Below are 27,773 nucleotides of genomic sequence, written 5' to 3'. Positions count from 1 at the left end.
CACAATTTGGGGCCTCAGCTTAACCTGCTGTCCACCAAACCTGCCATTTCTCAGCTCTGGTTTAGTAAAAATAGCACCGCAATGAAGCACTCAGGAGTGAGCACACTTTCTTTTCCGGTTCACAGGTTGTGAGTAGACCCCAAAGCACGGTGCTTCCCCCTCGCTGTGATGCCAGCTGCCCCACAGCCCTGCGATGACCAAGAGGGTCCTTCCCGAGCCTTCGGGAGCCCGGCAGGTTGGCCGCCCCGCCTGCGTGGAATCGCCAGAACCACGAGAGAGCCTGTTCCCTCGCGAGAGTGTCGCTGTGAGGTCAGGCTGAGTCCTGGAGGCTGGAAGCCTGGGCCCGCACCTTCCCTCCCGCGGGCCCGCTCCCGAGGCGGCCGGGGCCTGCGGCTGCGTGGCAAGCGGCACACCACCCGGGAAGAGCAAGAACAGACTCCCAAACTGGGACAGGAGCCCCAGGCGCTTGGCCGCGGGAAGCAGAGGCTCACTCTGAAAGAGCCCAAGCCCCTGGCCTCCCGGCCCTTCCGCTGTCGCCACGGCAGTGACAGGGCCCGTGGGACCCACAGGCCCCCCCGGGTCACCCCGCCCCCCGTCACTCTGCTGCCTCCCACTGCCCTTCCAGGGAGAGGGCCTCCCCACTGACCCCTGCTTGGAGGTGAGGCAGCCACGCCCTGCAACTTCACCTGCCTCGCCAAGGCACCACCCGCCTGGTTCAAGGGTGCTGCCCGGCAGGGCGTGGGCCAGTGGGTCTGGCCTTCCTGCACCTGCTGTGGGTCCCTGCCCCTCGTCTCCCCGAGAACCCGCAGGGCTCTGAGTAAAGGCTGCTGCCTAGCCCAGGAAAGGCCCAGTGGTGGGGGCTGTGAGTCGGGGCAGTGGGAAAGGCCTGGCTCAGCACAACAGAGGAGCTCTTCCTGGTGGCAGGCTGCAGGGCAGCACGGCGCATGGCTGCCGAGGTTCCCTTACGCCGTGCCGGGACTAATGAGGACGCCAGAGCCGCCGCACGTGGGGTCACTTCTCGGTCAGAGGGTGAGGTCCCGGAGCAGCTGGGGCCTGGAGGCGCCCCCTTCACTGCAAGGCCAGGGCACCCCTTCTGCTCTTCGGGAAGGGCGAACTCAGCCTCTATGGGGGAGTGGGGGTCTCTCAGCACTCATGGCTCCAGCCCAACAGGGGCCCAGCAAGCCAGAACCTCTCCTTCACTTGGCCCTGAGTCAGCAAGGCAGGAACGGGGAGCGAGGGCAGGTCAGTCACCTGGGAGATGCCGCACGCGACTCAGCAGGCGCACCCCATGGGATGGACTGGACCGGGCAGTGCAGGCGTCCCCTGTCCTCCTGCGGCCCCACTGGGGCTCCCAAGGGTCCGCCTTCCCCACCCTGCCCCGAGTCCGAGAGAAGACGCTGGGAGCAGGCTGCTGCTCAGCCTCCACTGGGGCCGGAGGCCCGGGCTCGCACTAATTTGTCAGCAAAGGGCCCACACTGGGAGCCGTAGCAGCAGCCGGGGGACACCGTGCTTTCCTGCGTCCATTTAGCCTTCTGCATTTTGCATCCTAACTGGGTGTTATTAGGGAAGGAAATAACAGCTTCCACAATTAGAACATTCTAGTGCTCAAGGTCGTGTCTTCTACCTATATAGTCCCTCGAGGGCAGGGCGGCTAACGCAGGATGACAGGGCCACACACCCGAGCTGAATTTATCCTGATCCCCCAGACACACTGTGGCATAGAAAACTGCCTTAAAAACATATCTGAGAGAGTCTGGATCTAGAAGACCCCAGCAGCACTGTGGCAGGATAAAAAACATGCACTCGACCTTTGCCCCCCATTTGATTCCGGGCACCAGGCTCTTAACACCCATGGACTCTGCCGAGTAATGGGAGCATCATTTATTCCCAAGTAGCCTGCTGCCCCTGCACGGGCTCCTGCTGGCAAGGCACCCCCTGGGTGCAGGGCTGGCCCCAGGGGGACCCGCCATCACAGGTTTCTCTTCTCGCACACCCACCCCAGTCCCGGGGAGGTGAGGGTGCTGAAAGGAGCTCCGAGGCCTGGCCAGGGTGGGCACCAGTCGCCAGGGACACCAGGGGAGGCTGCTGTCCTACCCACATGGCGCGTGAAGCGGGTGCCGGCAGCTGCTGTTTCCGTGTGGAAATGAGCTGTTCCTCCCAGCCGTAACCTGCACTCTGATCTTCAGGTTTTAAAACTCATTTTTACTATAATAACCTTTTTATTCTGCCTCCAAATTACTCCATTACAGATGGATGTCTTTAAAAAAGCAAAGTCTGTGCTCCCTCATGGGGGGCACGGTGCATACGGCTCACTCACAGATGGAGAATCCTCATTGGGCGAGAGGAGAGGGTCCAGAGCGTCGGTAATTAAGAGCCATCTAGTTACCATTTCCTCGGAGCAGGGGGAGAAAGTCCTCTGAGGCTTCAGGCAAACTACATTTTCTTCAGACACCGTCCTCCACCGACATATACACAACAGCATTGCTTTAATACATATTCGCAAATGTACTGGAGCAGATAACTTATCACTTAAATGGTACTTTTCTTTCTGCAGAATGTGACAATGGTATAGAACTATATCTGCCACAAGTTGCAAATTAGTTTTTAAAACACAGTATTACCTAAGGAGCATGCATTTGGCAACAGTGAGCAAATGCGGGGACAAGACAAGGCCGGCTGTCCTGGCTCACGGTCCTTGGGCTTCTTACCAGGGGGATCCAGGCACAGGCGTAGAGGCCACCGGTCTGTTGCCTTTGGCTGCACTGCTCTCTCCTGCCACAAGTATCGATGGAGGGTCCTTTCAACAGAAAGCAGAGGAGAGCACTTTTTAAAAAATGTAAACCCTCCTCTCCAGTTACAGGCAACCAAGGACAGGATAGCAACCTCCTGCAGACAGACCCACCTGCAGCAGCCGGGCGGTTTTGACCTGCTCAGCACAGCAAGCACAGGGCCTGAGTGGTCATGCCAAGGACACAGAACTACGGGACAGCACGCTGTGCCGAGGAGCTCACACAGAGGCGCCCCCTAACTATCGCAGACTGGTTAACCTATCTTCTTTGGCAACACACAGAGCGCAGCGCCAGCCAAGAGACTGTTTCCAGATGCTGCAACTCTCAGCGGGAAATCCCATTGGATTCATCTCGAGAAATGAGCTGACCTAGTGGCTGGAGGCCCTGTGCCACCGGAACACCGCTTTGGGGTGGAGCACCTTGAAGCTGTGCGGGGCCCGGGTGCAACTGGAGCTGGCTCACCCCAGGCCCTTGAAGGCAGCAGGAAGTGATGGGCGCTGACCTAGCCGCGTCTGGCTGCCTCAGGGCAGAGCCCCCTGCGGAGCATCTAGCTGGGGGCAGAATCCTGCGGCTGCTCACGGAGCGCAGGTGATTCTCCGCACAGTCGGGCTTGAGAATCACCGTGGGTCTCTGTTTAGAAAATGAAGGATGTTGTAGTATTCCATCACCCAGAAGAAATGAAGATTTGGTCTCTAAAATTAAAAAGAAAAAAATCTGTGGCTGGGACACTTGATTCTTGTTCATGACGGACAGAATTCCAAGAGAAACAACGAACTGCTTTCAATTAGAAAATGTGGGCACCGCCAGTGCCAGCATGAGCTCAGACCCAAGATCCAGGCAAGCTTATTTAGCTGCATCGTGTCTATCAGACGTCAGCACTTTGTTAGACGGACAGAAAACAGCACCGAATTCCTACAGGCAGAACAGCAAAATCACAAGGAATTTTTACAAAAGTGTCATCTCAACTTCAGAGCAGCTACAAGAAAGAAATAAAACCCAGTGAATTCGAGTTGTGAGGAACATTCACTTTCCCTCTGCCTGCTGGTTCTGTGGTTTCCCTCACTTAGACTAACATAACGCTGCACTCTTTCTCTCAGAAAGTCAGGTGAGATGAAATGATACCCATGCATTTTCCAAGCAGCAACCAGGCACTGAGCTGGGACCGTCAGGTGCAATTAAAGCGTGAGATTCACTAAAATGTCATCCTGAACGTTAGCCTCTCCATTTCCACCATCACTGATGCCAGTACTTTATGGGGTATGTAGGTGTGAATAGTTAACCATTCCTTTGAATAATCAGGACCGAATGAGTCAATGCTCCTACACGTGGCAGGAGCACCGGACTCAGTCAGCCACACAAGGACGCAGCAGGCGGCCGAAGCCCCTGCCCCACCCCCGTGGCCCCCGGGGGCTGGTACTCATGTCTGCTGTGCCATTTCAGAGTGGTTAGGAAGGGACATCCTGAATCACAGGAGCTCTGGAAACAATACCCCAACAAAGGCTAAAAGAACCCCAGGAGTCTGGAAGAGCTGAGGGGGAAATAAATCCCCTAAGAAGAAATGCTGTGCTCTGGTGAGACTGTTACCAACCGCAGGTGGCTGCCTGTGACCCCGCCATTCCACGAGCCGAGGCTCCGGCAGGGCTGTGCTGTCAGGAATGCAGGGCCCAGAGGGAGAGGAGGTGCCCTGGCGTGGACGCCCTCAGCTGGGATGGTCCCTGTGTGGTCCTGCGTGAGCGCAGGTGGGGGCCGCACCTGGCGACCAGCAGATGGTCCTGCGGGAAGTAAGGGGTCACCTCATTCACGCGGGCTCATGGTGCAGTTTTACGGGGGTTTTCCTGAGGCCCGTCTTCTCTGTGACAGATAATTACATTAAGTAAATGCTATGTAATTTATATATAATCATCCATAAGTTATTAAGTTTAAGAATAATCTGTTTTAGAATTTCTGGGAATTAGAAAATTTCCTTCCTGTGTGAATAAAAGGTCAGGATAAATAATTAGCATAATGGAGTATTGGGAAACAGTTGTACTAAAAAATACTGAGACCAGAGTTTATATTACTAATCCAATTAGAAAAATGAGGGAGGTTTTCATTACAAAGCTAATTGAACAACAGATACCCAACGAGGGGCCTGCGAGGAACAGATCACCCCAGCTAATTACTCAAGTAGATACGGCAGGACGGGACCTGTGATGGGGACCGACATTTAAGTTGGCGGGGCTGGGTTTCTCTGCGGCTAATTACCAGTGTCATCTCCATGTGGCACACGCAGCTTATGATTTCCTGTTGGCGGTAAAAATGGCTAATCATGGCATAAAGCTTCCCTTTCACGCTAAAGTAATAAAAGTGAATTAGACTCACGGAGTTCAGTGATGAAGAAAGTGGCTGAGGCACTCAAAAGAATCTGTTTAATAACTGTGATTCTGGCGCGGGTGTGAATCCCTTACAGAGAAATACTGCATCCATGAGCACAAGCTCAATTTGCACAGTCGTGTGTCGTCTGTACGCATTCAGCAATGGTGAGGAAGAGGGCGACCCACCCCTGAGGGCCCTGGGGACTGTGGCTGATGGAGGCTGGTACAAAAACCAGTGGGCACGTGGCATTCTGCAGACGCACGGGAGTGAGGTGAGGGGAGCGCCAACGGGGCACTGGGCCGCCCACCCGAGGCCTGCAGATCAGAGCAGATTAAGGGTCCTTGGGACTTTCAAATGTAGCAATAAAAGCTACGCCCTTGGGTTATTCATAGTAGGTAAGTGTGCCAAACATTAATGGTTGGTCCTTAAAATGCCATTTGGCAAACAGGCAGAGAAGAGCCTCAGATTAGAAGGCGTTAGGAAAAAGCCTAGGCATGGTGGAGAAATCCCCATGAGGGGCTGGCCTTGCCTCGGGGGGTCTGCCTGCAGCCTGGCTGCCCTGCGTGCACTCTGTCCTTCTCAAGTGTGGGGGCCAGGGTCACCACCCACGTGCCTCTGGACAGAGCCCAAGGGAAGGCTGGCTGTGCTGATCAAGGCCCCTGACACCTTCTTCCCAGTGGTCTGCAACCACCTTGCCAGACTGGGGTGTTTCACAGAACGGACCACAAAGGGCTACCAAGGAGCCGCATGGGAAATGGCTGCAAGGGTCACGGGGGCTCCTAGTCCTCCCAACCTGGGGTTTCGCATCTTTAAAACACAGGCTGCGAGTGCCGGACCGACCTTGTCTTCTCCAGCCCCGGCCGGGCTCTTCCTCTCCGCGTGTAACATCAGGGATGGAGGGCAGGGCGCTCGGCTACGCTCTCTGCTTTTATCTGTTGGACCAAAACAGTTGTCATTAGCACTCCATTTGTCACATCAGTTTGGAAAAATGTAAACAAGGACAAAAAGTGGCCTTGAAAATTCGAGTGTCTGGCACGAGCTGTGCAGCTGAGGAAAGGCTGTGTCAAGCTCGCTGACTGTGGTCTCATGACAAAGTCCCTCCAGTGACAGGCCTCCCCTGGCCAGCCCTCCATGACTGAGCACAGCGGCATCCACAGCACCAGTGGCCATGCCTCGTGGGCCAGGCCACGGGGCTGTGGGTGATGGGACCCAGACTTTCTGACAAGCACATGGGCCAGCAGAACCAGGTGTCCTTGGGCTTCGATGGCTGGTGGCCGTGATGGGCCACCCTTGGCCCTGATCCTGACAGGGGGACAGCTGGGGTCCAAGCTGATGAGACCTTCGGTTTCCACTGGTCACTCACCACTAAAGTGGGCGCTGGCTTTGCCATGGGCCAGTCTAGGCAGCATTTGGGAAGGTGGCTGTTTGGGAGGAGGGAGGTGGAATGTCAGAAATGTGGATTCCTGATAGGCAAACAAAGCTCAGGTCCACATTTTAAAATGTCCACATTGCTCTCAAACGTTCAAATAGTAAACAGGTGCAGTGAAAGACAGCAAGATTCACCAGTCTTACTACAAAGAATGAAAAGAAGCCTTAAGCAATCTAACTACACACCAGCCTGACAAACAGGGAGATTCACCCTGGAATTGGTCTCAGGCGTGAAGGTCAGGACCCTCTGAAAGAAAGCAGAACTGCTTGACCCGGGGGTCCCATCTGCCTGGCAGTTTAGGAAGGCCCTGGGGTAGATCCTTCCAAGCGGAAGGGAGGAAGGGGGAGCGATTAGTACAGCTTTACATGTGTGTGTGTACCTGCAGCTGGAACCCTGTGGCTGCAGAGCTGGGTCGAGCCCACAGGGCAGCCCACCTCAGAGGCCCCGTGGGGATGCACCTCACTCGGAGATGCCTGGTCAACAACTGCACTTGACAGGGGAGCACCACCTTGGGGACCAGGCATGCCATCCTCACAGGTGCTGTGCCTGCATGAGGCAGAAGGGCATGGCCACCAGCTTCCACCCCTCCCCTACATCTGTCATGTGCATGGATAGATGGACAGAGGTTGCTGTGACCACAGTGGGGTGCACTGGCCACTCCCTGTCACTCTCAAGGGCATCCTGGTCTGCCGGCTCCAGGCAGTTGGAGGAGCCCTTAGTTCAGGCTGATGGCACAGACCAAGCATGGTCCCTGCCCCCAAGGCCAGCCAGTGTAGACCACCACTGAGAGACATGCCTGGGGCCTGGCCAGGCCAGATGCAGGTCTATTTCCAGATCAGCCAGGGGACAGGCCATCAACTTTTCACTGAACTGTATAACCAAGCCCAAGTCATAAAGCCAAATTCTGACCTCCAGGGCACACGACATTCTACCACTGCTCACGGCGCTGAGCTGAGCAGCTGCGACCACGTCCCTAGAGCCCTGAGAGAACTGCTCTCAGAGCCCATTTCTTGGCAAGAGTAAAAAGCAGACCCCAAGTTCTCTGCACTGGTCCATGTAGGACCGTCCACCCACTGGCATTTCTCACCCTGCACGCTGGGTTAGCGGTCAGTGCAGCCCTGTCAGAGAGCAGCTTGTAGCAGGAAATGATCTAGGAAAACGGCCCTTTGCCTCATGACACAAGGAGAAACAGAAGCACTGCTCGAACAGATGGAGAAGTGGCCATGTGGCTCGGTCACCAGGTGTCCCGTGCGGGCTCTCCTGAGAACACATGACCACTGCCCTCGGTGTCTCGTGCTACCTGGGAGCCTGTCCCCAGTTAACAACGCCCAGCTCAGTGACATCAGCATCAAAGCCACCCCTGACCATGCTCACTCCCCTTTACTCCACAGAGACCCTCTGTGAGGTGGAGACCCCATGGTCCGAACACCCAGTAGCCTCAGTAATGGCATTTTCTTCCCCTGGTGAAACAAACCAACAGCAAGTGAGAGATGGGGCCAGTGACAGACTTTCAGTGGCTCTGCCCCGAGGCCATGCATCCCAGGGAGCCCATGTGAGTAACAGGGTGCTGGACCCGAGGAGCTCTGCCCGGCTTCACCCAGCCCAGAGATCCAGCCCCCCACCAAAAATGTGGGGGACGGGAGCAGGTCCGCCCAGGGGGCATCTGGGAAGCGGCCCCGGGGCCACCAGCCCTTCTCCCAGCTGCCACCCTGGGAGAAAGATGCGGAGAGGCCACAGTGCTTGGAGCAGGCTTGGCATGAAGTCTGTGTGGGCAGCAGGACACCCAGAGGGATGTGTGGGCCTCAGGGCCAAGGTGTCATGGGGACCCCGAAGGAGACAGAGGTGGGTGTCTGCAGAGGCCACTACAGCAGCCACCTCCGTCTGGGGACTGCAGTGAGGGAGGGTCCCAGAGCTGCCAGGCAGGGCCTTGGTGGGTCCCTGTTCCCCTGCTGAAGGAGGGGGAAGGCCAGAGAATGAAAGTGCACCAAGACCGCCCTCTCTGTCTCCCTGTAGAGACTGAGCCCAGAGCAGGCCCAGGGAAAGGGGGCAGAAAAATTTCAACTTTGAACAAAATTGGACATTTTGGTTATGACCCTGCACTCCACATATTTAAGTACTGAACTAAGACGCATCATGTGGCTAAAAATGCCCGGATGGCTTTTCCTGTGCACATGTGAGCTAAAGCTGTTTAGCGCAGGTCCCATCTGGGGCTCAGTGGGCTGTACAGGGAAAGAGCGAGGCTGTGCTGTGCCTCCACATGAAAAAACCCCATTTCAGCACAGTGGCTCCATGCAAAATACTCAGCAACCACTGACAGAAATGCGAACTGCCCTCTGCTCAGCGTGTGCAAATAACATTGGTTGTTAAAAAAATGTGTTAGGAAAACTGCAGCAAGCCGCGTGCTCACAGTTACTATCAAATGAGAGCAGAGTGTTATTCCCTTGTTATCTTGAGAAAACATATTAAAATCTTTAATGGTAAGCAGTTGATCTTTGTAAAAACTAGCCCTTCAAATCTGGCTTTGAGATAAATGGCTTTGCATTGCTTGTGTGCTTCGAGATGCTTCCAATGATCACGCTGAAGCGCCTCAGCACAGATGTGCCTCCCGCAGAACCTCTGACAAGAGTCTGTGCCTGGCGCCCTACACAGACTCCTCGCCAGCTGGCACCCGCCCTGCAGCCACCTTGGCGGGGGGTGGCCGTGCGGGTGCACCTTCGGCTCTGGCTCCTGTCTGGGGGTCCGTCTCTCAGCCGTTCGGCCACGGAAGTGCTTACTCTATGGCTGTCTGTGGACCACTTCTGGGGGCCACTCTGATGTGCTTAAGTGCTCTTTGCTTTGGGCCTCTCCACAAACTCCAATGATGTTGTTGTAAAATATTCCCTTGAGTATCAAAGAGAACTAGTTTATGGAGGAGAATCAACAAGTTATAAGACTACCGGCGCTAAGCACTTCTGGCCACTTGTGATCTACATCCACCTCTGAGAAAGGCAGAATGGCATCATCTTTCAGTGTAATTCATCTATTGATCAAGTCCGACTCTGCGATCTGAAGTGCTCTCAAAGGGCCTTGGTTTGATTCCCCCCTGGCAGGGCTGAGCGACTGGGGGGGCTGGAATAGTCTCAGAGAAGTCTGGAAGGAGGAAAGGCATCTGGGTGGAAAATCGCCGCATCTGCGTCCCCAGCGGACGTGCATTTACTTACTGGGGGAGAGTGATGTGGGCAGCTGGGTAGCTGCTTCTCTCAAAATGCTGCAGGAATTGGCGAGGGTGACCAGGGAGATACACAGCAAAAGCCCTCAGAAGGTGAACAGAGGTGATAACTTATCCCCTCAAAAGAAGTGGGGAAAGAAAACCACGCACCTTCTGTTGGCAAGACTTGGCTCTTACAGCTTAGCAATCAATCCACCTTGTGTCCATCCCTGAAAGACGAGAGGTTGGCTTGTTCCTACCAATCAGAGGTTAGGTCCCTGGCCAGCTTCCCGGCACATTTCTTCTTGGTCGTTAGTTCAAATCTAAGCCACCTGTTCCCTTAGAGTCCCGGAAACATGGAGATTCAAAGGTATCTTTCATTATCTGGTATCAGGGCACAGATCAAAGACAGCTGAATACAACAGCAAGGGACAGCCAGGGACAGCAAGGTCTTGCAGGAATCATGCACCCTAGCTTTAGCAAAGGCTACTTATATTGAATAAAGTACCAGGAGGTGTTTTTTTTTAAACATTCAACAAATTGTTTTTAAATTATTAAAATGAAGAACTGCAGACAAGTTGAAACTGCCCAACTCATCAAAAAGTCATGAGAAGTATGTCCACATCTCCTAATTCAAAGGGTGATTCTGACAGTCAATCTAATTTTAATGCAATAAATACTGGCCTTTCTTGTTCTTGGTTTCCTCATTTATACAACAAAATAGGCTCCTAAGTTTCTTCCAGGCCTGGGATTCTGAAAGTTAACAGGCCACCTGGAACTGGGGTATATCCCAGGGAAAGAGAAGGCAGCGGTCCAGGAGAGCCGTGAGGGTGCCTTCTCATTTGCTGTTGGGAGGAAGGTCTAACTGGAAATGGATCAGCCCCGCGGAGGAGAGCTGAAGAGAGATGCTGTCCTGCCAGTGGGTGTCAGCCCCGGACAAGCTCACTATGGATTCAATGTGACCAAAGAAATGACAGCAGGATATTAGTGGGGTGAAAGGGTCATTCCCAAGTTTACTCCCATGGTGGCAGGTGAGGCACGAGAGTCTCGCCCACTCAGAGCGAGTCCGCACGCAGCAAGCCCGTCTCGGCCTCCAGGCCTCTCAGTCCCTGTCCTTGGCGCTGCCACCACTCCAGCCTCTGCTCTCCTGCAGCCGTGCAGCCATGGGTCGCCCAGAGCACCGGGTGGAGCTCTTTTATATAGTCATTAATGATGTATTGCCCACACCTGTGTAGTGAGCTAGTCAACCAGGGCCAGGTGAGAATCCCGGGCACAGGAACCTTCACTTTATCCACAGATGCTTAGCCTCGTCTGTTCTGGAAGACAACAGGAACTTCTGATGGATTGTTCCTTTGGGACGAACCTGCTCCTATGAATTTGTAATTAGGTGGGAAACCTCCTTGTGAACTGAAGGGAGCCTGAGCCACAGCACCTACTACATGGCCCCGACAATGACTTCCCGGGGTGCCTGTGAGGTTGGAGGCGAGCAGGGACAACTTGAGTTCTCTGGCTGTTATGGACCACCGGACATGTGCACACTGCCCTCAGCCAGCCAGATGGAAACAGTGAGACCAGCTCGACAGGTCACTGCAGGAGAACCATGCCTGAAAACAGATGTCTCTCCCCAGTGACCATCCTTCCTGGAGTGGCGCATGTGGGACATGTGGGTGGTAGAGGGCACCCCCAGGTGTCAGGGGCTCCATTTTCTGTGCTTGCCACAATCTTGTGGCTCCATTTCCATATATACATGTTTCCACCTCCTCCAAGAACAAATAATGTATCCTCCACTTACAGAAATGTCTTGAGGAGAATAATAAATGTATTTTAATCTCACATACTGTCTCCCCATAAGCACCATTGTAAAATGATTCTGATGCTCAGGAAAAGCAGGAACAATCACCTCACTGCACACGTAAGAAGAAGACAAGGTGGGGCGCTTCCTAGGCTACAAAATAAACCACTAGGCAGGGCTGGAATTATTTGTCACTTTAAGCAGCGCTGGATTGCTTGAAAGATTTGATAATAAAATAAGGGGGAAATGCAATGTATGTTTAAGATAATAAAGATGACGCACTTGGGCCTTGTGCAGGACTCCGAGCGAGGCTTGGAGAGGACACTGACCTTCGCAGTCGGCCTCGCCGGACAGAACTAGAGATCAACAAGGAGACGTGGTCCCTTGGAAAGTGGCCGGAGTCCAGATCCACAGCCAGCCAAGCAGTAAGTGAACAGGAGCTGCCGGCCCAGGGAACCGACAGAAGCAGGAGAGATGCAGGGCCTGCAGCCGGAGACAAGGGGACAGGAGAACCCTGGGCAAGGAGGCCTTGAGCCGGCAGTGCTCGGGAGGCGCGGCTGCAGCCAGGAAGGATGTGCCTTTAATCGCTTTCCTTCAAGTCGTCCTCCCGGGAGCTCAGACTCCACAGCCACCCTGTGACAGCTCACCACCACCCACAAGGTCCTGCTGGTGAGGATTCTGCAGAAAACGGGCAATGCTGAACAGCTGCCCTGGGTGCTCGATGCCCAGCTCAAGGCCTGCGGGGGGAGGGGGAGGCAAATCCTAAAAAACCTCCCTTCCTGGTGCAGACTTCCCCCAGATACAGGGAAACCAGGCAGTAAGACGGCCTGGCACGGAGGCAGCAGAGGTGGGCAGCCACTGGGATTAGGTTCTCCCATCCCCTCCTCTCACCAGGGGACCCGGAGGCTGGGGTCTCCCTGCACGTTACCAGGCAGTGGCTGACACAGCCGGGAATGCAAGGCTGCGAGCCCAAGTAACCAGACACCTGGGACTGTGACCTCCGGCTGCAGGGGGCGATGATGGACCACCCCAGCAGGTACAGGGCGGAGCCGCCCCCCACCCCCACCCCACCCCCAGCCCCAGGTACAGGACAGAGCGGCTCCCCACCCCCCATCCCCCGTTACAGGACAGAGTTGCCCCCCTCTACAGTTACAGGAAAGAGCTGTCCCCTCCCCCATCCAGTTACAGGGTGGAGTCACCCTCCCCACCCCCCTCCAAGTTACAGCATGCAACCACCACCACCCCCCCCCCCCGCCCCAGGTACAGGATGCAGCCTCCCTCCTGCCCCCCAGGTACAGGACGGAGCCACCCCCTACCCCCACCCCCATAGTTACAGAACAGAGCCGCCACCCCCCCCCCCCCCAGTTACAGGACGCAGCCACTCCCACCCCCCACCCAGTTACAGAGCTGCCTGTCATCAGCTGAGAACCACATTAGATCAAACAAGCAAGAAAGGCAGGAATCCTGGCGGCAGCGGCCTTTGCCCATTTTCTCAGGAGGCCCTCATGGGCTTCAGAAGACAAGATGATCGCCTGGCAGTGGTGTCCACATTTTCCAGCCCTGCCCAGTGGGCCAGCAGAGCATCTGGGGCCAGGACCTCGTGTGTCGCAGGGGGTCTGAGGTCACAAGGGTCCCGTGATGGGGCCTGGGGCTCCAGAACCAGATCCTGAAGCTCAGGCCCGCCTTGCCCTCAGCCCTCACCCACCTCCTGCTAGGCTGGCCAGTGAGATCTAAGGCCTTTGTGAACCCACTATAACTGAGGATGATTTCCACATAAACGGCAAAGCATTTATTCCCAAGTCCTCTTGAATGTCTCATGGGTAGTGGTTTCACAGAGTTGCCAAGATGCAGAGAAAATTCATTTTCTGCCCATTTGTAACATGCTGGATTTCTCCTTGCAGGTACAAAGAGTTTTAGAGCACTCATATTAGGGGACGTGGGCTCGGCCTCCTTCACAAGTCACAGCTCTGTACTAGGCTCACCCACCCCAAAGTGTGGCCCCACCCGTAACACGGCTCCATGCCTACAAAGCCACTCCACCCCACCAGGTGCCTACACCACATGAGCGTGTCTCCATCCCCCGTCCCATGCAAGATCCTCTGATCATGCAGCTGTCCTGTTTGACTTCACAGGGATCTGATGTCACCATTGGACAGATGGCCTGTGGAGATGATGGCTCATGTTCCTGGATGGCTCTAGAAGTGAAGCTCTCCAGTTCTTTGATGAAGAGACAAAGACTGGCTTCTGAGGAGTGACAGCATCAGGGTGGAGATGCAGGAAATCATGTGGCGCGCAGTGGGGTCTGAGCACCATGGCAACGGTGCCCACCCCTCCTTCTCCGCAGACGCAGAGAAGAGGACACAGTGCTGCCCTGCCTGATGTGGCGTCCAGTGCAGTAGGCAGTCTGGGTCTGCTGGAACCTGGCTCCAGCACTGCCCTGCCCAGGAGCTGCTCCAAAGTCATCAGGGCACCGCGGCCCACCCTGGGCCGTGCCCAGAGGAGTCGGCCACTATGCAGGGCATGTGTCTAGGGTCATCAGTAGGGCCGGCTCCCCAGTCCATCTGTCTGATCTCAGGAAACATGTCCAATGAATGAATGAATGAGCTACAGATGAGTACCATGCAATTTCAAAAAATATGTCCAAGTTTTAATTACTATCCAAAAGTAGGGGCATTAAAGGCAAAAGAGACACAGTTCCCACAAGAAATGTGAACTATTCTGAGCACTGTTGTGTGGTGAACTAGGTAGAACTTCCCCTCAATCCTGGACCAGGAAAAGGGAGGCACACAGATGGAGATGGAGATGGACACGGAGGTGTGGGTGGAGGTGGAGACAGGCAGGGAGGAGGGAGAGAGAGCCTATAAACGCGCAGACCATCATTCAGGACGCTGCCCTCTGGCTTGGGCAGAATGAGCTGCAAAAACGCAGCATTCCTTCTTTTCCAGCAAGCTTGCCTCCATCTCCCAGGCCCACGCTGTCACCTAGGCAGCAGCCGCCTCCCAGGGCAGCGAGCGTGGCAGAGCAAGCCCACCACCCTGCTCGGGGCTCAGCGCTCATGCTTGTCTCACCAACCTGGCTGTTGTGGGAGTCCTGGCCCAGCTTGTCATGGCAGTTACCCTGGTGACTCAAGCTGGCATCAGGGGCTCCAGTGCCCACCCACCAGGAGGGGGGCAGGACGTGGCTCCTCCCCCCGCAACACAGACACCAGTGCTATGATGATGGTCTCTTGGCAGTCAGAGAAGATAAGGTCGCTGCCCACAGAGCCACTGCTCAGTTCACTCTCTGGTCCACACATTTCAGCAAAGAATGGACTAAAAGCTGAAATACATAAGTAAAACTGAACACGCAAAATGTCAGTATTGTGAAGTTTCCTAAAGGTGACATAAAAATGAAGTCTCTATTATCAAAACTATATATACTAGCACTGCTTTCAAAACACGGACAGCATCTTTGACAACTGCCCCAAAGCGTGTCATCTTCTCTCACCCAGTGGTAGGCCACCCTCTTCTGAGACCAAAGGCACTTTGTCATCTCCTCTGGCTCAGACCGTCACTTCTGTGCCATGTCAGGGAGCAGGGTGTGCGCAGCCCCAGCTTTCTGCAAACCCTCTGAGGCCACAGCTGGCATTTGCTCCTGGGGCTCTGGGCAAACGTCAGGCAACAGACAGGTGAATGGCTGCAGGGAAAGCTCTGGGAACATAATTCCACACTGATGCCAGCCTACATGACCTATGTAAACTCTGACTTCAGGACACACACACCCATTCTTTTTAGTCTTTAATGATGCTTGTACCCCCAAAAGCTAGCCACCCAGCCCTCTGCCTGTACCCCCTCATGGCTTTAACAGCTGCTTCCACAACAGCCTGAAGTCACGAGGACTGGGGGTCTTACTTGGCAGGGTCAAGTGCAAAGCCCTAGGAGCTCTCAGCCTGAGCCTCTGCCCCGGGTGCAGACCTTGCATGAGGGGTTGGTCTGTCCTTGGGCCCCTGAAAACTCTGCCTGGTAGCTGGTGTCTCCCCAGAGGAGGCTCCTGAGGAAGCTGCTTGGGCTTTGCACCATGAACCACCGTCTTCCTTTAGGAGGATTATGAATTTAAAACAGGGTGGTGGCTGGGGAGAGGGTCCCAGCAGCTCAGCGGAGTTTTTCCTAGGAAGATGCAGGAATGGGGAAGCTGGTTGGCCTGGGCCCCTGAAGTGGTTCTGAAAAAGGGTAATGCAGTTGGATGGTCTCCTGTTCCCATCAGCTGGCTTCAATAAATGTGATAATGAGCATCTCATGACATCAGAGTGGTCGTCAGAGGGCAGGAAAAGAGCCACCTAAAGGCTGATGGGCTTCGGGGCCTTACTTGAGAAGGCGGACTCCTTAACCCCTGGGGCAGGACCCCCGGTGCACAGGCACCTTCATCTGGGGGCACTGAGGGACTCTGGGGAAAGCTCACGGCACAGGCAGCCTCTGCACCTGCCCACACTGTGTCCTGGACACCAAGACCCGCCTGAAGCGTCCCCCTCAGTTCACAGGCCCCCAGCTCCATGATCAGGTTCCCACTTGACAGCCATCTCTTCTATCAAGTCAAATAACAGAATCAGCAGACAGAACTCCCCTGTACACTCCAAAGGGCCACAACTTATTTGATTTTGGTGTTGACATTCATGAAAATTTTGTTCATCTGTCATCAATATCAAGAACACAGAACCTGAAATAAGGCTTCACGTCACAGAAACTTTGCACGCATTGCTGACTGTCTCTGTCAATCGCCAGCTGCGCCGTCCTTCTGGGGGGACTTGAGGCCCACGCACCTTGGCTCCCCGGCAGCTGCTTCCGGCCCGGCGACAGGCAGGGACCAGCAGGTTCGGAAAACCTGCATTCTTGGCCCTGTGCCTGGTGACGACAGTCCTCCCCAAAGACAAGAGGCTACAACCGATTCTTCATTTTTTGTTCAAAAGTATCTGCCAAGCACCGCCCTCCTCCGAGCCCGTGCGAGACGCAACAGGACCAGAGGGAACAGGAAGGTGCGTCTGAGGCCAGCGTGGGCTTCAGTCTCGCGGGCAGTGAGGGGCCAGGCCACGCCGTGTCTGGGTGAGGACAGACAGGCCCTCTGCAGCCGGGAGGCGACTCGCACGCACAGTGGGTATGCGGAGAGGCCGCGGGACATTCAACCGAGACCCCACAGAATGGGAAGGGGCTGGGGCCAGGGGACAGGAGTGCCACACGGAGACGGGGAACACCAGGTGCTGTGGCGCAGAGCTGAGCTCTCCGCGACCTCTGACCCCATGTGCCAGGGACAGGTCCTGGAAGTTGGGACCAGAGACAGAAGCCAAGGGCATTCAGGGCCAGCTAAGACCAGTCGCCCCCATGTTCCCTGTCTGGAAATTACAGGGAACAGCAGAAACTGGAAAAATGTCATATGAGATGTTACTGTCATGCATGATATACATACACCGCATATATAGTATATTATAGGGTGTTTATATATATAATAAAAGTGACATTTTATTTTCAGACTAGAGATTTTTTTCAAGACCACCATCTACAGTTACTGTTGTTATTTCACAGAAGAAAAGGAATCTCCAGATGGGCCTGTAATATTCTTAGGTGCACTGACAATGCTAAAATTCAGTTGCTGTCTTGGAGTTCAAACACTGTTTAACACTAGATATCTTAGTATGAGTACCCATAGCTTCAGATTTTAAAACATCCTCAAAGTACCTTTCAGTTATACATGGAAGAGAAACACATGATTAAGCATATTCACACTCCAAATTATATCATTAAACTTTATCAACTAGGACATTTTTTTAAAAGCGGGATTCCACACTAAAGCGTGTGTGATGTAGAAGGAGGCGCAGGGGCCCCCTGTGCCTGGAAGGGCGATCGCGGTTGAGGGGCACCCACCGCCCTGAAGGCAGTTGTGTGCCTGGGTCTCCGGTATTCAGGAGTCCCCGTGGGCAGCATTCCTGTGACTCATGATGGGACCCTGGGGTGCAGGCCAGGAAGGGCACAGCCTCCCCCCGACACTGCCTGCATGGAACTGAACCAGCAGCCCAGAGTCGGGGATCCCCCACCACCACCTAGGTCCTTCTGGTGGGGACATGCTCTCAGCTCTCCGGCCAGGCAGGACTTCCCAGAGTGGAGCCCACGGCCTGGGAACTTTAGGGGCTCCCTTAGGGACCAGCCTTCTCCCTTCACCTGGTCTGGAAGACGAGGCATCAGGGGTGGTGGGACAATGGCCTCCACCCCGTGGGGTTCAGCACAGAGGCTGCGGTTTGGATCAGACAGGCCTGGGCATCAAAACCCAGCTCGGCCACTTACCACCTTGATGTGTGGGGAAGATGGGGTTTGGGTAGGCTGCCCCTGAATGTGCCTATTTTCAGGGTAAGATGATTAAGGCCCAACAGACTCAAGCAGACGTTTTCCCTCCCCCTTAATCACCCCCAAAGAATTTAAGCAGGGAGCCTGTGTCAGGAAGAGTGTCTTTTTAGTAAGAAGGACTTCTCCACACAGCACAGCAAACATTTCTTTACCAAACCTCTACTCTTCCCACCTTTCCAAGAAGCGTCTTCCTCCCCTTTGAAACCCCAGGTCTCCTGAGCTCAGGATGACACGTAAGCCTCCACTCCGCAGCTGGCCGGAGCCTGTCCTGTCTTTGTGGGCTCCAGTATGAATGAAATTAAATGTTTTTCTCCTGTTAATCTGTCTTATGTCAACTTAATTATCATACCAGCCAAAGCAGCTCAAAGGAAGCAGGGACAGGTTTCCTCTCCTGCTGGGACAAGCGCTTGCCACAGTTTGGACGTTCCCAACCGAACAAGAGAGAAACAGCTGCCCTGCTCAGGCTGCCGCAGGAGAGCCCAGGCGGCTTACACAGCAGCATCTGTTCCTCACGATGCCAGAGGCTCGAAGTGCCACACCAAGGTGCCGGCACATGGGGCTCTGGCGACAGCCCCCTTCCTGGGTCTTCTGCAGCCGCGCAGCAGAGAGGGAACTCGGGTGCCTCTCAGTGTGGGGGCACCGATCCCATCCCATCACAGGGCCACCCGCAGGACCTCATCTACACCTAACTGCCTCCCGAAGGCTCAGACACTATCACACTGAGGCGGGTTTCCACAGACAACTCCTGGAGGGACATGGGCACAGCACATGGAGATTCCGGCCATGGACAAGACGCCCAGCTTACAGCGCTGCATACAGCGTCTGCCAAGGCAGATGCCCACGCCAGGGGATTCCAGCAGGTATGGGGGCAAAACCACCCCGTGGCCTCATCCGCTGTGCGGGGTCTGCCCAGGATGGGGCAGAAGTGGGTCAGGAGCAGAAGGGCTCCCTGTGCTTCCCTTCCTACATGTGCAAACTCGGCTCCCCCGGGTCCAGTGATTTCCTTTGCCAAATGCAGGTGCTCACCTAGCCGGGTCTTCTAAAAATTGTAGTAGGAATTGTTCTATCATGAAAATTGTAAGGGAAACATTTGACAGTTCCTTTCAGATATATTTGGGAAAGACCACTCGTTCCTCTCAAGCATCACTGCTCACGTTAAAATGCAGCTGCACATGAGGACGCAGAGGTCAAAACCGTCCGACCCGCAGTGAATCTGAGGGCACCTCTGTGCACATGTGTGTGCTTCCATGCTCCAAACTGAGTCGCCCTGATGAGCATTCGAAACCCCATCACAGGTCCCAGAGTCTCCCATGCAAGTAACACAGGAGAAAAAAGCCTCAAGATTTTTCTCGTGCCTCTTAAAAAATGCAGCTTGTATTGTCTGTCCTTGTAAAGCAAAGAGGGAAACGCACATTCAGGGAGTTACCAGCCTAGAGATGCAAGACGCCCGGAGCCTCGTTTGGGGTCTTTCTGTCGCCTACACCCGGCTGGGGGCCTAGCACCAGTAGGGCCTCATTAGGGATATTATTTAAAAGGAATAAGCATCTGTTATTAAAAATTCCCTTAGATATAAATCACGTTGTGTAATAAATTCATCCTAACTGGACCCATTTACATGATTTAAATGAACAGATACTTACCAGGGTGTATGCCCAATGCATGTACTTGTGTTTCTTACAGTCATGATTAAAAGAACTACACCAACCCGTGTGTGTTTGACTGACGTGTGCCTGCCCTGTGGCATCAGTAGGTTAGTTTTCTCTAGCTCCGACTTTTTGCAGACTAATCTATATGAAAATGCAGTCCTCACCTTGTGGACTTTTACATTTAGATGTAATTAATCGTAAGCTTCTTTTTCATCTTGACTGATGGAATTAACTCAGACTTTTTTTTTCTAAACCAACTTCTTTCAGTTATTTTCTTCATTTTCCGAAGAGAGGTTACTCTAGTCACTGGACACAAATGGCTTTAATTGGTTTAAGGCAATCATGACCTTTAATAAACACAGGCTTGGTGCTGCCGGTCTGTGCGCTAAGGGATAAAAAAAACAGTGCTCGGCTCACGTGTTGGTTTGGGATGCCAGCCCACACAATCCAATTTGGTTTGGCATCAAAGTAGACGGCCCATCCCCAGAAAGAACGACCCCGCTTCTGAGGCCATAGGCAGGCCAGCCCTTCCCGGCACACCAGGATGCATTTTTATGGTAAGGGCGGGCGCGTTTTCTCAAACAGGGAGGGCGAGGACACCCCACGCAGCTGTGTTCTGTGTACTCTGGTTGTTACTACTGGAGATGGAGGCTTGCTTTGGGTTAGTTTTCCAAGGAACCTGAATTTCTTTGAAAGATACGAAAAATTAAAGATAATCAATCCTACACTTTCCATGAAGCATCTGGTTAAGAGACCCTTATTTCATAAATACTCAAATGAAGGTTCTTGTCCTGGAACACCTTTTCCCAGTTCTATTAGGCTGATTACCACATGGGTCCCCTCTGGAATCAGAACTTCTGGTCCATAAGCCAGTACTTCTACTGCAAATCTGAAATCGGACCTCACGCCCTTCAGTGCCGCCTCTCCCTCTGCAGGACAGAACCGACCCCATCCCCTCCTCCTCGGGGTCTCCACCACCTGAACCCTGCCGCCCTCCCCAGAACAAGCACATGAGGTGGTTTTATGGACCTGCCCTGCGTGGAACAGCCTCCCACCCTTCCCTCAAACGGAGCCCAGGTTCATGCCCTCGGGGGCGCTGCCCATGACTCTCCGCATCGGACAGAGTACCCTCTCTCTGCCCTCCACCTGTCCGTATCTCACTTCTCTACAGATGGTACCGAAATTTTTGGCTGGTGCCTCTCTCCTTTTGGGCAGATGAACTCCTTGGAGGCAAGAGCCATGTCTTCAGCATTTTGTCCATCATGGGCCTACATAGGCAGTGGCATCCAACGGGGATCAACTAAGCCTTTTGGCCAAAGTCACTTCCCCACCTTGTGGACCGTTCTTTCTCTCTGCATCTGGTCCAGCTGAGCTGTGGGCTCTTCTATCCAGCTCACCACACTCTCTGTTCCTTTGTCTCTCTGCACTGGGGAGTTCTATCTCCTAGAATTGGCTTCTATTTCTGCCTGACGAAGTCCTTCCCCTTCACACAGATGGCCAATGCCCCCTTCCTCTGCAGAGGCTGCCCACAGACTGCTGCACAGAGATGAGACCTCATTGTCCTCTGTGTTTGATCACGTTATTCATATTTCCATTCTAGCTTATCACATTTAAATGACTCATTTCATATCTGAGAGCTCCCTGAAAACAGAAACCATGCCTTTTCAGCTGTAAATCTACTTTAAATCAACTGTGTGACTGACACAACATAGATGCTTAATGAATGTTGGATGGCTGACTGAATGTATACACAAATGAATGAACAGCTATCTACTAGAAGACATAGTGGCCTTGTCAATCTCCCCCTCCCATGTGCAAAGCAATCAAACAAGGGAGGAACCAATCAGCCAATGAACACAAAGCTGGTCACTATTTTTGGCTGGAGCCAAGGCAGCTGGTGTGGGGTTTCCTTTCCAGAGCAAAACCCTCATGCCAGTCATTTAAGGATCCCACTACCAGTGGGATGGCTAGTTCCCAGGGCATCCAACCTCAGATAAAATCTGTCTCTGAGGCTCTGCATGGAAACACAGAGACCAGTCAGAGCTTCCTCTCCCACCGCCTGATCTACAGTGGGAATGGGCAGTCCAGGCCTGCCAGGTGCCTGAGCAAGTCCACAGAAGGAGAGAACAAGGTCAAATGGGGGACACGGGTCAGTGAGTGACAGCGGGCCTCACATAACAGGGAAGAAGGCACAAAACATTCCAGCCAGGGGCTGTCCATGTCCTACATAGTGTCCTCAAGGGGGTTTACAAAGGCACTATATCCGTGAAACAAGAACAAGCACTACCAAAAAATAACAACTAGTTAACAAAAATAAGCTGTAGGAAAAAATATATATCCCTATTATATTTATACATACTTATGTTTTTATATTTCTCAACTCTTTCTTCCTAATTTATACCTATATGTAATCCAAATAGAAAAAAAAAAACAAAAATGAATACAGTCTTGAAAGACAATATCAAATACCTCTAAATAAAGAAGACTGTAATATAGTTTTAAAAAGAGGGAGATATGACCTCAGATTTGGCAGTGGATTCTTAAATATGATGCCAAAAGCATGAGCAACAAAAGAAAATATACTGCACTTCACTAAAATTAACAACTTCTGGGCATTTAATAAGCAACATCAAGAAAATGAAGAGATGACCTAAGATGAGAGAAAACATTTCCAGATCATGTGTCTGATCAGGGTTCAGTCTCCAGAATGTATGAAGAACTCTTACAAATGAACAAGAAAAAGACAAACAACCCAATTAAAAGGTGAGCAGAGGACTTGAATAGGCATTTCTCCAAAGAAGACACACAAATGGCCAACAAGTAAATGGAGAAATGTTCAACGTCATTGGTTACCAGGGAAAATGACACCACCTTGTGTTAGGCCAGCAGCCATTCCATGGGGTACAGAGGTCTTTACCCCTGTGAGGCTGATGAGGAGAAGCAAAACCAAACAGCAAGCGACAGAAATGCTGAGGGTGGCTCAGTGCTGCATGCGATGTGCCCAGTGCAGAGTGGCGGACCCGGTCTAGCACCTTCTGCACCACAGCCCTTATCCCGTCACCAAACCATATGCATGAAGACAGGGGTTTTCCTATCAGCCACACTTAGTGCTCAGTGACCTCACTTTCCATTTGGTGGTATCACACCAAAGCCACAACTAGAGATCACTTCATGCCAGTAGGATGGTTTCAATAAAAGAGAAAACAGGAAATAAGTGTTGGCAAGGATGTGGAGAAACTGGAATGCTGGTGGGAATGTAAAATGGTGCAGCTACTGTGGAAAATGGTTTGGTGGCTCCTCAAAAAGTTAAATACAGAATTAACATAAGACCTAGTGATTCCACTCAAAAGTATTATTCAAAGAATGGAAAATAGGTACTCAATAAAAATGTGCAGGCAAATAGAGCAGCGCTATTCGTAATAACCAAAAGGTGGAAACATCACAGATGTCTATCGGTGGTGGTTGGATAAACAAAATGTGGTATACACACATGATGGAACACTAGTCAGCCATAACTAAGAATGAAGTACTGATACCTGCTCCAACACGGACGAACCTTGAAAACAGTATGTAAGGGAAAGAAGCGAGACCCAAAGGTCCCCTATTACATGATTTCATTTACGTGGTATATCCGGCTTAGGTAAACCCTGAGACACGACAGACTGGCGGTGGCGTGGGGCTGCGGAGGAACAGGGAGTGACTGATGAACAGCAGCAGGGCTTTTCTTAGTGCACTGAGAACTCACTAAATACTGCTGAATTGTTCATTCTAAGATGGTTAGCTTTATGGTATGTGAATTTCACCCCAGCAATAACGAGAAAAGGTAAGAAACACCGAGAGAATTAATCAAGGAAGTTTAATCTCCAACTAACAGGAAGCTCAGAGGAACCAAGAACGACAGGGGAGGATTTCTGAGGCTCCAGACACATGGGCTTCAGGTTCCATGGCTAGAGAGGGGTGGACACCTCAAGGAGACACTTTGGAGCTCCAGGAATGAGCATTGATCCAGAAAGTTCCAAAAAGGAAAAGAAAGTGGACTTTCCCACGTAAGGATAAAGACAGGCTGCAACGACTATGTGTGGCTGATAGGAAGACCCCTGTCCTCATGCACTGGTTTGATGACGGGCAGAAGGGCTGTGGTGTGGAAGGTTCTAGACCGGGTCTGCCACTCTGCACTGGGCGATGCACACACCACTAAGCCACCCTCAGCACTTCTGTTACTTGCTAGCTGGTTTTGCTTTTCCTCATCAGTCTCACAGGGGTAAAGATGATGCCTCTGTTTATCCCATGGAATGGCTGCCAGCCTAACACAAGGTGGTGTCAATGCAACGGCTTTGAAAAGTCAGAGGCTGGGGATGAGAGCCGCATCTGGGGGCGCAGCGCCTTGCTCTCTGATCTCTCAGCCACACCACCAAGCTCTCGGTGAGCTCTCCTGCACCTACAGTGGTCCTCCCCTCACTGCCCTCCAACACTCCGCTCTGGCCAGCTGCAACCAGGCAAGTCCGCCAGAGCTGACCCATGGCTCCAGGGGCGACAGAGAAGCACAGGCCGAAGGCCAGACGGAGGACAGTCTCCAGACACAGAAGACACAGAAGACAGTGCCCTTGGCGATAGAAGGGACTCGGTCAATGCCACCCTCACCCTCCCTCCCACCCAGCTCCCACTGCAGGAGGGTCTGAAGAACCCAGGAGTGATTGCATGAATGGCTGGTGTTGGCTAGCACCGTGCGACCCGAGCCCAGGTCCCAGCTGGTCCAGAGCTCCCCGGGCCCTCCCTTCATTAAGGAGCCCAAAAGGAGCACCCAGGCTGGTGCTCTGCTCTGCCGACGCTCAAGCCGGTGGCCTTGTTCAGGACTGACCCATCCTGGTCCACTCTATTCCTGCCCTGCGCTTTTAGCAGGGCAGGTCTGCAAGGACGCAGCTGCCAGTCTCTCTTGCCCTTGGGCCTTAAGACCACAGTGGGAAACCCAAGCTGAAACCATCTGCTCTTCGTAAGCAGTGGCGCCTCCTTGCTCCCCAGTAGGCCCTGAATTTCCCACAGTCCTGCAGGCCTCCCCACTACCCACCAGCCACACAACAGCCCTGAAGAGGGAGGGACCCCCACGCAGAGTGCCCCCACAAAGTGCTCGGTCCTGACGCTCTGGGTGAACAGGCAAACAGGAGGAAAGGATCAGCTCATCTCCTGGGAGCAGGGCACCCTGCGCAGCACTAAGTGCTCCCACAACCCCGATCCCGCCGCTTCCCGACTTCCTCTCCTACAGGGATGGGATCGGTTTGGTAGTGAGTTAAATGCACGCTCTGAACCCTAAGATGCTCTTTCCCTCCTGAAAGACAGCTTCTGCTTCATTCTGTCCCCAGAACACTCGGAAGTGGGTGCCAGGCCGACACACCATCGCCTGCCTCTGGTGCAATTACAGCCACGAGCACATGGCTTTTGACAAGAAGATGGAGGGCTTCGCTGTCCTGGCATTTAATTGGTGGTGTTATTTATGTGTTGTGAATGCTTGTGAAGTTCCCTGCCCGTTTCTGATGCAATTAGTTTCATCGACGGCAAGGTTTATGAGTTGGAATAGTGGGAATCAAAGTACTGCCTGATACAATGGAACACAATAAAAATGAGTGTGTACTGCTGGCTTCCAGGCAGAGCACCTAGAAAATGGGTTTCAAAGTTTTTACAGGGAGATAAAAGATCCCTCTTGCCTGCACAATTACTTTATCCACCCTGGAAATACACAGGCCACGGTCAGACAGAAATGAACTGAGATGTAAGGCAAATACACACAAAAACAATTTTACGTGCACAGAGCCCCAACGTCCAATAAGTCTTGCAAAAACAAAGCTGTATTTCTATATTTCAATTAATCCTGCATTCATAATGGGCACATAATTAACATTAATTCAGGACAGTTATAGAAAATTTAAAAGACTTTCACATAAATGCTTCAATAGTTTTGTATTTTTTGCATATGTTAAGTTAAACATAAATGTGAGCCATGCCTCCACACATTTCTTTTTACATCAATTTAAATGTTAATAGATAATACAGCTATTGTTAATAGATAAAATAGCAAATTTTTAAAAATACAGATGGATATAATGCCAAACATTTCTCCCCACTCTTAGACACTCCTTCCACAAATCTAAACACGACTCCCCTTGGGATTAATGAATGTACCACTGTCTTCTGTGAATTCCTTTGATATTTTATGCAATATGGGTACATATATGAGTACCTATGCTTTCTATTTTTCTGTACACAAAATAACTACAGTATATATTTGCTTTGTGCCTTTTAAAAAAATCTAATAATATGTCTTTGAAATCCAGGTAAAGAGAGAACGCATCGTCCTTTTTAATGACTCACAATATCCACTGTATGGGTGACCAGTACTTCTGTAAAAGCCCCTCTCCAGTACGGGTGGACACAGATGCTTTCCTGGGCTTTTGCTGTTACAGGACCTCCTGCAGCAGGCAGTCCTGCACGTGTTCCCTCAGCGCCCAGGGGGCTCCCCGGAAGGGGCTACCGATGGGGGTGTGGCTGGGTCAGCGGCAGCGCATCTTTGTGACTGTGGTAATGCTGCCAAACTAACCCCTCTTTTTATTTTAATTACTGAACACGCCTCTCGACGTGGGGTGCCTGGCTTCCTGCATCCTGGCCCACAGTGAGGCACCAAGCTTGGCCTGTGCCAAACTGAGAGGTGAAAATGTGTGTCTTAGTGGTCACATCACCACTTGTCCCTCCATTCAAGGAATGCTTATGAAGAACCTACTATGCGCCAGGCACTGTTACCAGCCTGGACAAGTTCACAAGATGGAGCTCCCTGCCGCTGGAGCCCACGTGTGGAGAAGGCAAATACATTACTCATCATGGTCACATCAGAGCACCTTTCCCCAGACGGAAAAAAACTGCGCTGTGTCCCCTCCCCCAGAAGCCACACACTCCGGCCTTTGCTCACTTTCCTTCTGGATCCGGAATTTCGGGCCTTCCAGGGCCCCTCTGGCTAGGTGAGGACGGCAGGCAACACGCTACTGTCCTTGTGATCTGCATTGTGATCAAGGTTTCTATGCCCAAATTTGTATTTGTAAGGGGTCAATTCCACCCTTCTTTTAGAGCTCACCCCGAAAGTACCTCACAACTCTCCCCGAGTTCGCCCAGAAGCATCACGGCTCCGTTTCCCATGTCACTGTGGACTTTATCCAGGACGAGGTGTGAGCATGGGTACACCTCCCTATTTCACCAGGTGGCTTCCCTCTTTCCTCAACACTGTCACCCTAAAAATCCATTTTACTCCTTGATTTGATATACCTTCTTTATCATACACCAAGCGCCTGTAGGGATTTGAGTCTATGCCTGGACATACATGCACACATTTACATGTTGACCATGTTTCTGCATGTGTATGTGCACACAGATCAAAGAACAATGGAAACATGGAAACTGACAGTAAAATTTGCTGCTGATAACCTGTGTTACTAAGTCCAACCCTCCAACGTTTCCGCCGTCTGCTTACTGGGGTCCCTGGCAGCGGCAGGACCCTGGAGAGCCGACCCCTGGTGTCTGCAGGCTCTGCCCTTGTCCCAAGGCCCAGGCTGTTTCAGGTTCCAACACGCCTGGGACTTGCTCTGGCAAACACAGGGAGCAGAGGTGACTACTTTCATCTGTCACATTTGCAAACACGCCCAGGACCCGGAGTTGTGACCAGTAAGCCCGAGTCACAGCCGGTCCGCTCTTGTCTTCGGACACACATCTTGGCTCAGGGACGGGAAAGGCCCCCTCACCATGAAATCAAACTGAAATTGAAAAAAGGAAATCCCTGATTTTCAAGGTTGGTTAATGCCAGGAATTCCTTCTGGGAATGCTGGCTTTTTTCTAGACACTCTCTCCAGGGCCGTCCTGACAGCTCCCCCCGCCAGGCCAAGTCCCGCACGTGCCCCCCTGCCAGCTCGGCTCCTCTCTCAGCCCGGGATGCCTCCGTTGTCCCCCTGCTCTCCAGCTCCTGCGACACACCTGCCTGGGCTATGGTCTCAGCACCAGGGGCTTCCTGGAGAACCACATCACGTGGCACAAGCCCATCCCCAGAGCCTGGCACACTGGCACTCAGGGAGCATGCATGAAGGCATACTGGCAGACTGCCACTCTGACCACCAGGCATGCCCTATTTTTGTCACCCCATGGGGGTAGCAACTGGTGAAGTGCCAACATTCCTG

The 27,773-nt window shown here is 52.7% G+C and overlaps 1 protein-coding gene across 1 annotated transcript in view; it reads right to left on the bottom strand.

Moving 5' to 3' along the window:
* The window catches only part of TCERG1L (transcription elongation regulator 1 like), a 173,031-nt gene that overhangs the window by 50,867 nt on the left and 94,391 nt on the right, over positions 1-27,773 (bottom strand). The window contains exons 5-6 of the mRNA XM_037010956.2: positions 5,985-6,076; positions 2,709-2,797 (exon numbers count right to left, since the gene is read on the bottom strand). Of these exons, the coding sequence (XP_036866851.2) occupies positions 2,709-2,797; positions 5,985-6,076 (181 nt within the window). The remainder of the gene's footprint in view (positions 1-2,708; positions 2,798-5,984; positions 6,077-27,773) is intronic.

Source organism: Manis javanica, chromosome 7 (assembly GCF_040802235.1).
Source record: "Manis javanica isolate MJ-LG chromosome 7, MJ_LKY, whole genome shotgun sequence".
NCBI lineage: Eukaryota > Metazoa > Chordata > Mammalia > Pholidota > Manidae > Manis > Manis javanica.
This window is presented reverse-complemented; position numbering and strand designations above follow the sequence as displayed.